At 38.2% G+C, this 15,981-nt stretch overlaps 1 protein-coding gene across 5 annotated transcripts in view; it reads left to right on the top strand.

The window, feature by feature from the left end:
• NELL1 (neural EGFL like 1) overlaps positions 1-15,981 on the top strand; it is a 332,196-nt gene that overhangs the window by 164,831 nt on the left and 151,384 nt on the right. For all 5 annotated transcript variants that reach the window (XM_064426215.1, XM_064426213.1, XM_064426214.1 and 2 more), the window contains one exon: positions 4,712-4,834. In XM_064426215.1, the coding sequence (XP_064282285.1) occupies positions 4,712-4,834 (123 nt within the window). The remainder of the gene's footprint in view (positions 1-4,711; positions 4,835-15,981) is intronic.

Raw genomic sequence — 15,981 nt, 5'->3', positions numbered from 1 at the left:
CAGCCATCAGCAGCGGGAATGAGAACTCATTTCAGGTGTGCAGGAGCTGCTACAGCCTGGTCTGGGTTAACTTCCTTAGCCTTAAATAGATACTTGTGTTTTGAAGAGCTGAAAGTTTAGTGTGGTTTCACTTGTTTGGAAAAAAAAAAGCTGAAAGCTGAAACGTGGCATGGTTGAAAGTTCTGCTGCTGCTGAAGGTAGAGCTGTACAGCTGGTAGAGAGCCTTTCACAGCAGGTCTCCTGTTGGCACTTGTGTTCCTGCTCGCCTTGTGCCTCGGGTGTCTGTCCTGTGTTGGTTTTGCAGCATGCCTGGCAGATGTTGGTGTGCTGGGCCCTTTGGCTGCTCGGGGTCCATCTCCTCAAGCACACGCAGCGGGATGCAGCGTGGTCACAGCTGGCTTGGCAGCCTGGCCACTGTGCTTGTTTCAGCAATTTCTTACTCATTTCATGTCCTCATGTCTTCCATGGGAAGGGGTTGTTTGCCCACTGTAGTGACACTGGGGATCTGCTGGGTGTGCTCTGGTATCAGCATGCTCAGACCTCAGTGCTCAGTCTGTGTTTTGGTGCAGGGGGGTTTCCTGCAGCCTGTGGAACATGTTGGGGCTTCTTATAACAGCATATGCAATACTTAACCAGCTGCTTGAAACTATTTTCTGGTGAATTAACTTCACTTTTTATGTGATTGTTATCTCTCTAAGGCCATGTAGTATTGAAATGAATTCTGTCACTGTCAAGATAAACTTTGATTAGGCTGTTTCTGAACAAAGTGGAGGTTAACTGTAATACTTGTCTCCTACAGCTGTGCATGTTGGTGTAAAACTACCCACATATAAACATCAGACCTGTGACACTCTTGGTGTGGACTTCTGAGGTGATGTATAGAATCATACAACATGGGTAATGGAGGCGTGTTTTTGTAAAAGGATGATTTATTTCTTACAAATGCTTTTGGAGGCAGATGGCCGTTCTCAGGGGAAGGCTGAAGAAAAAATGAACTTCCTAGTCATTTCTTCACAAGATAGCCTGAGCTAGGTGTTGAACTCAGAAAATTCACTGAAGATCCTCTCTAATATTTTGGAAAATTCATGAGAGCTTTTGAAAATTTTAGGCAGTTTTTTGTCCAGAATGAAGAGATTAAGTTTACATGTGTGTTTTTCTGGCCTTAGCAGTAGCTTGGTGTGTAGGAAACAGGGCCAGGAGAGTTGAAGCATCAGAGATGATCCAACTATCCATCCATCATCACTAGTTACAGGAAGAATAAATAAAGTACAAAGGCAATGAGCAGTGGACATTTGATTCTCCCCCCCCCCCCCCCTTTTTTTTTTTTTGGAATAAAAGATTGATATCCTTTAATCTTCAGTACTTGAGGATTTCAGAAGAATGATAAATGCTAGGGATAAAGCAGAATCTTGTAATATTCTTGTTTTATAGAGATGGGGAAAAAAAGGCTCAATAAACTAACTGATCTTGTGGCTTTGCCATAAAGCATGAAATAGGTGCAACAGTCCTGAGTAACAGAAATGCTGATGTTCAAGGCAGTTCACAGAGATTTCATAAACAAATTAACTTGCCTGTAAGAAAAGAATGGTGCTGCTGTTGTAGCTGTTCATCAGCAATGGTAGCTGTTCTTGAAATAAACCTTAATAATCCAGGTGAATGAGAGTTGGGTCAAGGAATTTTGTCCTTTTCAGTAAGCATGTTCTTTCCATCTTTTCATCTTTGATCATGAACTCATTTTGGGTATATTATATAGCTAACAGAAGTCACAGAGATGGATGACTTCAGTCAGACTTAATGGTGACAGTTTCATTCCTGAGCATGGCAGCTCATTTGTTTACATATACATATATGTGTGTATAAGAAACTAGAAGTTACTTTTCATTTTCATTTGCTAGAGTCCCTTTCATGTGCTTTTCATTTCCATCTACAAGGGAAATAGTGAAAATAAGACGACTTTGGGCTTTTTGTCTTGCCTCTGCCCTCTTTGGTGCTTTGGAATGAGGCTGTTTGTGACTCCTTTCTCTTACTGTGCAGGGTCCTTCTCTGCCCATTTTGTTTGGTGTCTACTCAGTATTTACTGTTACATTGAAGGAAAATCAGGCTATGTCTGATGTGCTCAGATGGGGATTTTTGGAAAGCAATGTGTGTATGAAAGCAATATTCTTTGCAAATTAGTCACAATCTTATTTGAGTTTGAAGAGAGCCTGAGCATTTCCATGGTCCCTTCCCAATGTGAACACACAAGTGTTCCAAAGGATGAGCTCCTGTGAGGGTACATAAAACCCAGGAAAACTTAGTACTGAGAGATTCTTAAGGATTTTTCATCTGGATGAAAAGAGTTTTGTACCTTGGCAGGAAATCAATGCTTTCTCATTCTTATTATGCCTGTAGCAACATCAGCTATAGACATCTCTACACTAGGGAAAACTTCTTTTGAAGTTCCCATCATTGCAGTCATATTGCTGCTAAGAAATCCTGAGATTCCTCATGCAGATGAACTTCCCTTAGTCCTCCTTGTCCTAGGAGTGTCAGGATGTCTCATGAAGGGCAAGTTCCCATGTTCAGATTTGTTGTTGACTCTTTAAGTTATATCAGCTTTGATAAAACTGACCTCTGTTTACAAAGTATTACTGTGGGATAGCTGCTCTGTCAGTGCTAAATCTTTTGATATTTCCAGCATCTGTATATCTGCAGAAATGCTAAATAGTGATTTACATTGTCAGAGTCCTAGACCAACACAGCAGACTTATCCTCTCCTGTGTATTTTGGAAAAACACATCTGGTACCACTGTGAAGTCTTTATTTATACTTGAAGTGCTGAGAAGGTAATAGACTAATTTTGGCAATTGTTGGAGTAGGAATGTTCTTGTGTACACACATGGGCCTGTCGCAAAGGCATTCTCATTATAGTTTGAATACTAACACAGGAAAGCTCAAGACAATTAGAAGTAGGAAGAGGAGGGAGAGATTATGTCTCTTTTAAAAGAAAGCATAATTCAGCTTCAGCTGCTGTAGAACGCCTCCTTGGAGGAAAGCTTGATCCTTTTTGTGTCTGACCCAGCAGCCTGAGCACCATGAGACCAAAGAAGCAAAGAATCAGCCTGTGGTACAGTTTCCTTAAAGATGAAGGAGAGAACAGGCAGCCTTCAAGAACCCTGGCATTCTGAATATGTAAGGCCTCTGAAAACTGGCAAGAAGCTGCAGTAAATTACTGAGCAGAGCTAGGGACCAACATAAACTAACAAGTATAAATTCAAGCATGAGTTTATCAGCTGAAGCCAGGCACATATGAGAGTGTGTGTGTTTCTTGCTAAAAGCAAAGAGTGAGAGGCTGATATATTGCTTTGATGCTATTTAAGAGAAAATAGTTGCAATCCATATCATTTTGCTGTCAAATGTATTTGAAAAATGGAAAACATGTTGAATATATGTTCTGCAAATAGTTATCAACAGTGTTCCAGAAGGATTTGGTTTAGTGGATTCCTTAGAATTCACCATTCGAATCTTACATGTCTTGAATGATCTTGAAATTGGATGTTGTTCTGTGCTGTGGCAGAGTGAGAGCATTGCAGAGGTTAATTGTAGCTTGTCAAAGCCTGTGATGCTGCTGTTCTCAATGGAGAGGCTCTTCCAAAGGGCTTAGTTTAGTCTGCAAAAACAAGTCTTTCACTCGTGTTTTAAGGCACTGCCTCTCTGTGATCTATAGAAGGCTAGACTTAGTCTGTAGTCCTTTGAACACCCTGATGCACTAGTAAAAAGCTTAAGCAAATCCTAATTCCAGGAAAACATAGTTTTTACCTCTCTGCATATGGATATCAGCCTGATTATTGCAGTTGCATAAATGAAGGCGACAAAGAAGGGTTCCAGATTCTGATTTTATGTCAATTATTTGTTGTGTGGTTTTAAGAAAATTCATTGCATTCTTTTGATTCCACTGAAGAAAATTGTAAAGGCACCAGTGCAAAAGTGTAAAAAATATTCAGGCTTTCTTTGTGCAATCCTATATGAGGGAAGCTCCTTGTTATTGCAGGAAGAAACAGAAAGCTTTGGGGTCAGGTAGCTCATCACCTCTAACTGGTGCTTTACAGGAACAAAAAGGTAGCAGGAGAGTGAAGTGCAGGAGCTGTGGCAAATTTGGCTCAGGGCAGCAGCTGGAGTTGCTGGATGAAAGCAAAATATGGTCTGTTTGTCAGGGAGCCTCTTTGAGGCTCAGTGGTATGATTGGTGCTCTAAAGATGTGAAATGTTACTACATGCTATTAGAGAAAGAGTCAGTCCAACATGAATTAGAGCAAGCAGTTGTGACAACTGAACTGTGTAGTTAAAGGGCGGGCTGGTAGGACCCCTCTTGTGTTACTTAGCTTGTATTTATGATCATTACTGCTGGTGATGGACAGTGATGTAAAGGTTAATCTTCACAGCAGATATTTTTCCCTGATAATCTTCTTCGTAGCATTTTGTCACAGCCCTACTTTGCCTCCTCACTCATTCTTTTTTTTTTCTGTTTTTAAACCTAAATAATCTACTGTTGCCATGCACATACTGGGTTTCTGAACAGGAGCAAGCCCATAGCTGACTCCCGTGCCAAGCTCCAGCACTCAACAATTGCAGCATCCTGGTTCTCCCACTTGGTTTCCAAATGCCACATCAGCTCACTGCAAAGCTCACTGCATCTTGTAATTTTTTTTTTTCTTTTTCCCCTCCCCGCTTAGAGCATGATGAGTGTGGCAGTGGGCAGCACAACTGTGATGAGAATGCAATCTGCACTAACACCATCAGGGGACACAGCTGCACCTGCAAACCCGGGTACGTGGGCAACGGGACCATCTGCCGAGGTAAGTCTGTTTTTGTAGAGACACCATAAACTTGTCAGGCTTTATTAATATTTGCTGACAGTCAGCTGCATTCTGGTAACTTATGATGACTGGATTTTGCAATGGTTTGCTTTAAGACATCTTCTGGCAAATGATGGGAATTGATTTGTGCGTGACTTCTTAGGAAGAAGGAAATCTTTTCGGAATGGAAGGAGAAAAGAACTTTATATTTGCTGCACTGCATAGTGTCTTTTGAGCTAGTATAATTCAGTTTTTGAGTGGTGTTCATGTTTTATAAAATGTGGATGCTATGCGCTGTCACCTTTGGCTTTTAAGTTTTAATGAGATGCACTTTAAATTAGGATAATTGTATTTTATGCTAGCACCATGTGGTTGCTATTTGACTACTTGTATCAGAATAATGACTTTTTTTAACATAAAAATCATTAAATGTGTATTTTGAAGATTTCTCAGTTTTGTATAAAATAAATAATGATAGCCAGCCGTGCTTCCTGTGAAGTATTCATTTATGGCATGTCATTTATTTAGGATTGGTTTTATGTTTTTCTTTTGGTAGAGAAGGAGAAACAAATATGTCATGTAAGGACAAAGGAGGATTGGATTAGTGAGGGCTCTGTCTTGAAGTATTACTGAGTTGTAACTCATGCATTTATGAATTATATTTGTCTCAGAAAAAGCTATTTTTGTCTTTTCTATGTTTTCATACTTCCTGAACAGAATTACAATAATAGAAAACTAAATTTTAGGGGCTTTTTTGAAAAGACAGCAATTGAAACAGAGGAATGTACTGGATAAAATATTCTCTACAATTTTGGGCACAACAGGCTGAATATTAATTTTTCAGACTCTTGTAAATTGGCCAAACAATTCCTTAAAGGGTAATGAGCTTTGATGTCATTCCTGTTTCAAACTGAAGTCCTTCACCAAGATTGTCCTGTCAGGTGCTGAATTAGCAACCATCAGATTGGTTTTGATACAACTTTTATCTGGGTACTTTCCACCAATGCCAGAGCATCCCTGCACTTAAAACTGAAATGGTTAGTTGAGGATTGAATAAAGAGTAGAAAAGAGTTAAACCTTGGCCTGTCTGTATTGAAGATCAACAGGTGATACCAGGGAGAAACTCACTGCAGTCTTTGATTAAATATGAATTTAAAGTAAATATGAATTGCAGCACAGACAACTTGAGTTTCGGAGAAGCATGAGTACTGAACAGCCTGACTGTAATATTTTCTTATTATTATTATTTTATTAATTACATTAATTATATTTCTTTGAAAGTGGGATGTTTGGATTAGTTAACAAAATCTATGTTTTCACACTGGTTTTCTTCATTTGCATACCTTTAATGTGCCAAAAACTCGAAGTGAAACTCCTACTGCATATTTATTAATCTAGTAATGTTGTAGCAATGAAATGACACTAGAGAAATGCAGTAATGTTTTTACTCTCAAAGTTCTATTGAAACCTGAGCTACTACAATATATATTTTTGTATATAGAAATATTATGTGTTGTGTATATATATGTATAGTATGCCTTGAATTGCACATGCAAGTGTAGTTATAGTTGTCTTTTTGAGATAGGTGTACATGGAAATACAGGGAAGTGTGTTCTTATATTCTGACTAGGAAGCATAAATTGGAAAGACAACTGGAGATTATAGAATTGGGTTTGCAGTCTGATAATTATTGAAGTCACTAAGGACAAGAATAATGCAGCACTGCATGGAATAGTCATTACTGCTAACGAGCTACTATTAGAATCATCTGCATTTTAGTAAATTATAAAACACACAAATTGAAAGTACTGGTTTGATTTTCTGAGCCTGTGATTCTGTGGTTACATGAGGTTTTCACAAGTTTGGATGCTGATTGAAGAAATGTTCCCATTTTGCCCGTGATAGCAGAAACACCACTTCTGCCTTTTTTTTACTAAGTTCAACAGCAATATGTCATCACTTACCTGCCACAGTGTTTCCTTGCACAAATGCTGGCACAAGGAAAGAGGTGTGAGCATGTCAGGACAGCTATAAACTGCTGTTGGCTTGTAGTATTTTAAGGCTTTATCTTCAGGCAATACAGATTGGAAAAACATAGATAAAAGTCAAGGTGATATGTTTGCTGTAATACCATCTGAAGATAAGATAAATGTTTCTATTCTCCTTGAGACATCTGCAAGTGCTTTATAAATGTTTACATGTTAGAGATGTGTACATACACAAAACAGTGGTTCCAAGTACTACGAAATAATACATCTCTGTGGTTCAGTAGGAAATCTTATTAATATTGTTCAGCAAAACCATAAATGGAAAAATGATGGTTTTATGATGAGAGAAAAGGACTGGCTTTGTGCATGATTCTGCATTCCATTTCAACAATCTATTTTAGCAGTATTATAAAAAGTAAAATCAGAGTAATGATCCTCTTTGGATTTAGTGAATAACACACTGATATTCTTTATAAAAAAACCCAGGATACTGTTATATTTGTTTTAGAAAAAAAAACATATGTAGTTGAATTAAATTCTATTGTGGACTACTGGCAAATACAACTCAATTACTCTGGCAGGAATTTGTGTTGTTTGCTATTTTTGTGAAAAGCACAGAGAAATAAAAAAACAAATAATATGGACATGAATATAATGATTGCTGGGGATTTATGAAAAAAAACCTCAAAAACCCAAGCAAAAGCCAAATATTGAAGAGGAAATAGAATATTGAAGAAAAACCCAAATCTGTATAATCAGACAGTCACACATCTTGACTAGCAGAAGGTCTTGTGCATAAGGAATTGCATTACTGCAAATGTAGTACCCTGGGCTGTTTAATTAAAGACCAAATTGTGTCTAAGATGTGGAAAGGGTCATGGAGGAGGGTGATGCAGAAAGGGCACAGACCAAGACTTGAAGGTGCTTCAGCATTAAAAGAGATACTGCCATAGTTTAAGTAACACCGAAAATGGAAAGAGAAGTGGAGATGAATGCAATGAAAACTCTACAAATACATAGTTATTTATATGTAGACAGTGAGACAATAAGCTAGAGACAAATAAGATTTCCTGTGGATACTCTCAATTTCACTTCAAGAAGCAAACTTTAGCATCTCAGGCAGACACTGAAATTTGGGTAATAGTGGAGAGCAGAAGGAAGCTGAGGTGAGCCAAAATGATAAGGCTAGACAATGCTGTGCCATCACCATCCGAAAACTGGACAGAACAATGGACTCAGAATCAGGTAGATTATATATTAGGATTTCTTCAGAAAATGGTAAGTAAACCAGTGATCCATACTGGAATAAATTACAGCATCAAAAGCAGAGGACAGGGGTATAACTACTTGAATAGAGAGAGGTTCTGATTCTACAGATTTATTAAATGGCTCTTTTCTATGAAGGAAACTTTGGAAAAAAAATAAAAAGAAGTAAGAGTGATTTGGGATGCAGAAAATGTTATAAGTGGGTAGTGGAAGACGTCATGCCCTTTTACTTGAATTCTCTAAATGAATTATGGAATTCATAGATGGGGTAGAATAAGGACAATTGAAGCAATTTCACTAAACTTTAGGATAGGATTTAATAGTGCAGCATTAAGGCTACACTTCAAGTGGAAGGGAAAGGTGATAAAAATTGGTTTAGCAACTGAGTGCTCCAGTTAAAAAGAGTTGTTGTGGGCAAATGGTGGCTACTTGGTGCAGCATGGTACTTTGAAGTGTGCCTGTCAGGATGGACTTTGTGGGAAGTCAATGCTTAGTGGCAGCAATTAGAGCAAAGAAGTTTCATATTCCTAGGACAATTTTGGTTCCCTGGGACAACCAGGTTCATGAATAACTTGTCACCCATAGACAGGACTGTGTGTGTGAACATAAAACACTGTCATCTATAAAATGAGTAAAATTCACCGTCATGGCTTCAGCTGAAGAACCAGGGGTAGTGAATACAGATATAAACACCATTTTTAGACCTTAGAGGCTCTTGGTCTGTGTTATATTGCAATGTTTCTGTGTGTAATCTTGACAAGGCTTGAATCTGGGAGGCTGGAAAATATATCAGGGGAAAATGTCTTTCTCTGCTTTTTTTCCTGGTAAGTTCCAGTTCTGCTTGGCAGCCTTGCACCACATGCTGTGGAAGTGACATGTTGAAGTAATATGTGCCATTTGTTTAAAACATAAAAGACTTTGTGCCCCGCAGTCTCCTCTGCCTCACTCAGAGGGAGGCAGAGAACACTTGCTATGGGATGTACAGTCCTACAGCTTAGCAGAGTTTATTGTAGAGCCTGTGCCCTGTATCACAGACTGAAGCCAAACAAAAGAACCAAGGAAGCATCAGAAGGTTTCTTAAAGTAATTGGTAGCATTTGGGATGAAATGCCTTAAATAAGCCTCCACCCATCATATTTTACCAGGAACAATGTGCAAGTTGCCATCCAGGTTTTGTTGCAATTAGTTATTTTCTTTTGTACAAGGAGATTTAGATGTAGTTAGTATACAAGCCTTGTCCCAACTCATGGTATTTTGTTGAAAATTTTTGTCTTGAAGCATAAATTCTACCCACAGACATCCTTATATATTATCAGAAAGATAGAAGTGGCCTTTGAACATATTCAGATGCTAAACAGGAGCAGTTCTTCAGGAACATGGACGAGGTGTGTTTGCTAATCTTTCTCATGTAGCTTTGTCATGGAGAATGAGCAGAAGTCTAGCACTTAATCAAGTGTAAACACTGTTCACTGTACTTTCATATTTTATATGTACAATCTGTCTAACAGGTATATTTAGTGTGCTATTAACATCTCATTTGGTGGTTTCTACTGAGGTGTAGATTTATTGGAATGATTAAATGAGGTGAATTTAGTTACAATCATACACCATAAAGCAAACGTGTGCAATATGACTGATGCTTGGGCAGAAAAACATCAGGTATTGTGAAATAAAAATCAAAACAGTATTTATTCTAATTAATATTTAGGCTGTATAATGGCTTATTTCTGCCAGATCAAAGACTACAATTTTTTTCCCTGTTACATTTTTCTGCAACATTACACAGGAAACACTTAAGGGATTAAAACTCAATATATGGTGGAGTCTTAAAGACTAGAGCTGTTATTTCTAAGTGACTCAATTCTGGTGTAATCTGGAATTCAGTTTCTTAATTGCACTGTGGGTCCTTATGTATTTTTGGTTTGGGATGTGTATTTAGGAGTGGGCTTGTTACAGGTGGACGTACTGCTCTTTTCAGGAATAAATTATTTGGACTCTTAAAGCAACCAGATTTTGAATAATTACTCTTATTTTTTATATGGTAGTGGGGCTAATCATAGGGAGTCTTTATTCATAATACACGTAGAATGTTTCCTGGCAACAAGAGTGCATCTCAGGCTTAACAATTGCTTCTGTTTGATGTCAGTCAGTTAGTTGGCCTCTTCTACATTGTTTTAAAGACAAATTATAATTGGGTGGGCATGTTGCTTTAGCCAGTGGCACTCTGAGAGCTGTCCTGCATTGCTGTTTTCTTTGTTTCAAAGCATGTATTTTTATATTTCTTAGTCTGAAATATATTTAATAATCTGAAAAATGTGTCCATGAAAGAAGTGTGTCTTCCAGTGTGTAGGCAGTATAGTGATGGTGTAGTAAACAGATGATTAAAGATAAAATAATTTTAATATGTTATAAAATTTCTCCTGATAGGAAAAATACTTGAGTATTTTTAGTAAGAGCTAAAGAAGAAAAAAAAAATTTTCTTTGGTTACTTCTGTACTGAATCTGCTTTTTTGTGTGTCCCTTTTACACTGACATCAGCAAAGCTAAGGTAGATTAACTTGAAATGTCAGCAATGGGAGACAGTCAGACGTGTTGATAGCTTGATATTAAAGCACATCAGATCACTCGTACTGCCTCTTGGGTTTATGTTTTTTGCATGCAGGTGTGTCTGTTGGAAGTGGAGTTGAAAGCCTTCATGAAGCATTGGAGTGAGTTATGAATAAAATGTAGGCCAAGATGGAAAGAAACAAACATGACTGTCCCATAGCCTTGGAATTTTTTGTGCCTATAAGGCTTTGAATGGTTGATGTGCCTTATTATGGCTTTAGTTGCTGTTCTGGTGTAGTATTCACCAGTCTCATGAAAGAATATGTGAGTTTTGACTCATGCTGAGATTTTTATCTTCATTCTTCACAGTGTTGAGCTTTGAATATTTTTTTACAGCTAATGTATAGTGAATAAATCACTGCAAAAGCAGGCAAGTGTATTCACCCTCACTTTGGTGTCACATGGCACACAAGGAAAATGCCATGGCAAATGTGAGACACTGGGATAGTCACACTCTTTGGATGAGGCATTCTAGATATAATCTATTTAATAATTTTAAACCAGTATGTACAGCAGTGCAATTAGAATTATTAAATTTTTTTTTCATTCTAAAGCTAGCATGGCTGGACACAGACTCAAGACAGTATTATTGAAGCCCCTAAATTTTCTGTAGTCCTAAATCCACTGTACTCATAAAAATGAGAATTTGAAATATTAATATAAGAATCTTTGTATTTTTCTTCATGATTAGGTATTTATCAAATGTGGTACAGTCATTGTAATGGCTATGTTTGTGTTTAGATTTTGAGTTATATAAACTCACTTTGTAAATTTGCCATGTACTTTTTAAACTCCTTCTAGTGTTGTTCTTAGTTTCATTGCATAGATTTAGTTGTGAGAGGTGTTGCAATTCAGATGTCATTATTTTTGTATGTGTTGGGTTTGTGTGAGCAGGCCTGGGAAGCAGGGGGGCTACTCCCCATCTGTTTGTGCTGCTGGGGAGGAGGAGATAAAGCCTGGGAAGGGGCGAGGATCAGGGGAAAGATTTATTATGGTTTATTTCATTTCTCATTACCCTTTGATTTTGTTAGTAATAAATTCAGTTACTATATGCAGGTTGAGTCTGTTTTGCCCATGAAGGTATTCAGGGACTGATCTCTCTCTCAGTCCTGATCTCAGCCCATGAACCCTTGGTTCTATTTTCTCTCCCCTATCCAGAGAGGCAGCGACTGAGCAGCTCTGGTGGGTGGGCACCTCTCAACCCACTGCATTATATTGAAGGCTAAGCTCTGCCCATGTGCCAGTGTGCAGCCCAGTTTTACAGCCCCTCTAAGGGCACAGTGCTTCATGGTGCTCGGAGCCTGTTCTGTGCATGAGATTGTTCAAGGTGATTTAGAATGCACATGAGTTATGGAAATAGCTCATTTAAAACCCATGATTCATGTAACTTGTCAGAATCCAGATCCTGATCTCTTTGCTGTCACAGATTTTCTCACTGCTGTAGATTTATAACTAATTTAAAAGGAGTGTAGCAGTGATTTGTGCTTGCTGGAGAAGTGGTCTAGTCCAGAGAACTGTTGTATCTGTATAAAAGGAAGGAAAAGCTATAGTTATGTGAAACATTTTTAAACTTGATCTGACAGGTTTTTCTGCCTGTGTGAGTAAGTGCAAAGGGCTCAGCAGACCTAGTCATGAGCGCTTATGAGAGATCCTAGGTTCACATCCTAAAGTGGAGAGTCTCATGTTGACTCAGTTGCTTATTGTCTCCTATTGCTTTGGTTTGCATTCATTGCTTTCAGGTTAGCTGTTCACTCTGGGGTCATGGTCCTGTGCAGCATGCACAAAAGAATTGCCATGTGATGACAAGTTAACAGATATGTTTCCCACAGTCTCCTGGCCAGTAAAACGGGGGTGTATAGAAGCATGAGACTATTTCAGTATTCAATGCTTTCTCCTTATAGTTAATAAAAGCAAAAATGTGAAGGTCTTACTTGATAATTAATTTCTGCTGCATACACACTGTACTCATTTTCTACGCTGTGTTTGAGATCATCTTAGTGACTCCTGTTTGCAGCAGATACATCTCCTCCCAGGTCGCTGTCACCGAAAAATTTGGGGCCTCCTGAAGTCAAGATGCAGCTTTCTAATGCTACTGGAATGATTCATTTGTGTTATACAACTTTTCTTTTTCTTCTTGAGGTGTGAAAATCTAAAATTATCAATCATTAGCCCTCAAACACATTCTTTATTGAAAGAACTCATTCTCTGTGCTCTACTGCTTTTTTGACAGGAGAGCAACAGTCACCATGGACGGTGGTTTGGTCAGCAGTACTGACTGCCCTAAACTTGTAATCCTTATGAGTGAAACTCTGTCTGTTTATATCTGTGATTCTCCTGGCCTATCCTGAGAGCTTGGCATGCAGTTATTTGGAACAAAGTACGTATTTTTTGATGGTGGCTGAGAAAAATCAGTTCATTAAGAGCATCTTGAAATATATCATTGCACAAAGCCGATAGCAGCGTGGGCTCGGCTCAGGGCAGCAATCGGAGCACAATACAATAGCAGTGCAGAGTTTCCTCTCTTGTGAAATCAGTTACAATGTGCAACCATGGCAGGATTCATGTTTATGGAATAAGCACATTAAAAGGCAAGGAGAGGCCAAATAACATGCAACTATTTCTACTCCCTATAGAACATGACCAAACAATTTTGAAAACTGAATATAAATATCTTACTCAAATGTAAAAAAAGGGTCTTGCAGTTGTTGGTTTTGGCAACAGTTTTTGGTAACACTGTGCTGGCACCCCAGTGCCAAAGAAAGTAGCTTTTCACTCAGCACACAGTTAATCTGGAGAGTCCTTAGTCACAGCCTGGTGAGGACGGCAGACAGAAAAACTGCTGTATGTATGAAGAACAGCCCAAACAGGGAGAGTAACATATTTGGTTTGAGAAAGGTGATGAATAATCTTTATTCACCAGATCCTTTCCCTGTTCTTTTCCTTGATGTTTGTTTTGGTCTGTAGTTGGAGAGAGGATGCTGGGCTAATAGGCCTACTGAAATAACCTGGTTGATTGATTTTTATGTTTTTCTGGGTGGAATTATTATTAGAACAATCTCTTTTCAGTGAGGATAATATTTATGTGTGTTCTGTTTGTACAAAAGTTTTCGGAGGGGCTATTCTTTGCCATAGCAGTTAAATAGACACCATCCAGAAAACTCTTTTCAGCCTCCTCTTTCTGATCATTTCCCCCACTGCAATACATCAAAGTAAAGCCATTAAGTGATTTGTCAAATGCGACATCCATGATTGGTACCTGATCCAGGATTCAGACTCTGTTCCCAGTCTGATAAGTCTGGTCTTAAACCACCGGGCTGTGATTTCTCAAGAAACTATCAAAATGATTTTTAAAATACCTAAAGAATCAAACCGAAAGACTCCAAAATCAAGCACTTGTGAATATATAAAATTTAGGTTACCTATTCAGTGTTCAGTCATGTGCATACAGTCCATGCTAATAAAATCACAAGTGTTGTGAGGTTTTTGGTCCCTCTGCCTCATTTACTGCACAGTATACACATGCAAATCAGTGAAGGAGACAAAGTCCTGAAAATGTGTTCTGTGTTTATTATTTTTATTGTTCATTGTATGACCCTGTTTCTGCTAGTTACTGTCCCGTATTTATACTGAATTTAAGATATTAGCAGGTCCTTTAGAAACCAGTATAAACTGTTTTTATCAAATGCTTGCAGTGGAGTGAACATACAGTTTGTATGCCCTTGCATGAGCTCCCTGGTGTGGTGCAGTTGTCCAGGTTTTCAGGCCTGTGGCTCTCACCCTCACATTTTTCCCATGACTTGAGGAGTACAATATTATTGTGTGGTTTTGACATTGGAGGAGGATGTGGGGAAAAGGGGCACAGCCCCAGCTTCCCAGGTGAGTCTACTACAGCTGACTTTCCTTTCTGCTACTCCTGCAGACCTTGTTGTCTTCCCATTCCCTCTGTTCCCCAGCTGGATCTTTCTTCTCTTTATTTGTCCATTCCTGGCTCAAGCACCGTTTTGAAACATGATGAATGCTGTAAGATTAATAGTGTGTGATTAAACATTTACAAACTGAGTTTTTTCACAGATATGGGAAAAGGCATATCCTTCAAATTTCTTGTGCCAAGATGGGACAGAAAAAAACCCAAACCAAACAAAAATCCCAAAAAAACCCCAACTACCTGTTACTTATATTGAGGAATATATGGATTTTTTTTTTCTACAGTGCAGCTTCTGGTAGATATCAGAGAAGAAACTACTACAAACTGTTTACTTGACCACATTACTGAAAATGGTATTTTATAGTAATAAAGCTTGGATTGCCCTGTATGTAGGTATGGCTCACTTTGTGTGAGTTACATTGATTGGCTTGCTAGTTTTGGAGATTGTATTTATTTTTTGAACACTGGGAATGGCAAATCTGGAAGCTGTGCAGGATGTTTGATGGGACAATTTGCATCTTTTTATCTGGAAAGATTCTCCAGTTCAGCTGTTTCACAGTGGTGCTGGTGTTTTAGCCTCTGCAACATGCTGGAAAGTTGAGGCACCCCTGTGTGTGTATGGAGCTCTTATCTAAAGTGTTCAACAATAAAAATAATGAATGTGGCTATGCTAAGTGAGCATATGCTAAGTACAAGACTAACAGCAAGTTTAAACTCTGTACTCAGAATGGTACCTGAAAGAAATGCTGCAATGAAAACCAATTTATTCTGGAACCTACTAAAAAAACCAACAAATGATGCTTTGAGATTGTATCATCAAAATGAATTATTAGGTGAACTTAGTACACAAATGACAAGAATAAAGTGAATTAAAATAGCTTGGAACACATGATGTGCAGAGGGAATTAGATGTTAAAGTAAACCAAGCAGGAGTGGGAATTGAAGATGTCCTGCTTTTCAACATAATTTAAAATTCAGTCATCCAAAAGTAAAAATGAACAATTTCTATGTCATAAAACCTAAGAGTTTTTATATAAGTATTCCTGAAGGGCCAGAGCTGCATGACCTGTGTTGTTATTCTGTCAATAAATACTCAAACAACTTAGTGTGTTGCCTTGTTGGTGCTTGCAGTTTTCTAAGTCCCCCTCCACCCCCCTTTTCTTTTTTCTGGTTGTGAGAATAAGGAGGAGATTCTCTAGTCAATCTGGATTTTTGAAGCTGAACTTTATTTAATATTTATTTATATGACGTTATTATACACAGGCACATCAAGCAGGATTTGAAATTTTAAAATTTTTTAAAATTGAGAAACTTACCTTTTGTCTTTCAAAAATGTGAAAGGAGTACACATCCATGCCTTTG

Source organism: Passer domesticus, chromosome 6 (assembly GCF_036417665.1).
Source record: "Passer domesticus isolate bPasDom1 chromosome 6, bPasDom1.hap1, whole genome shotgun sequence".
NCBI classification, from domain to species: domain Eukaryota; kingdom Metazoa; phylum Chordata; class Aves; order Passeriformes; family Passeridae; genus Passer; species Passer domesticus.
Note: the sequence above shows the minus strand (reverse complement) of the source record. Positions and strands in the feature narration are given on the sequence as shown.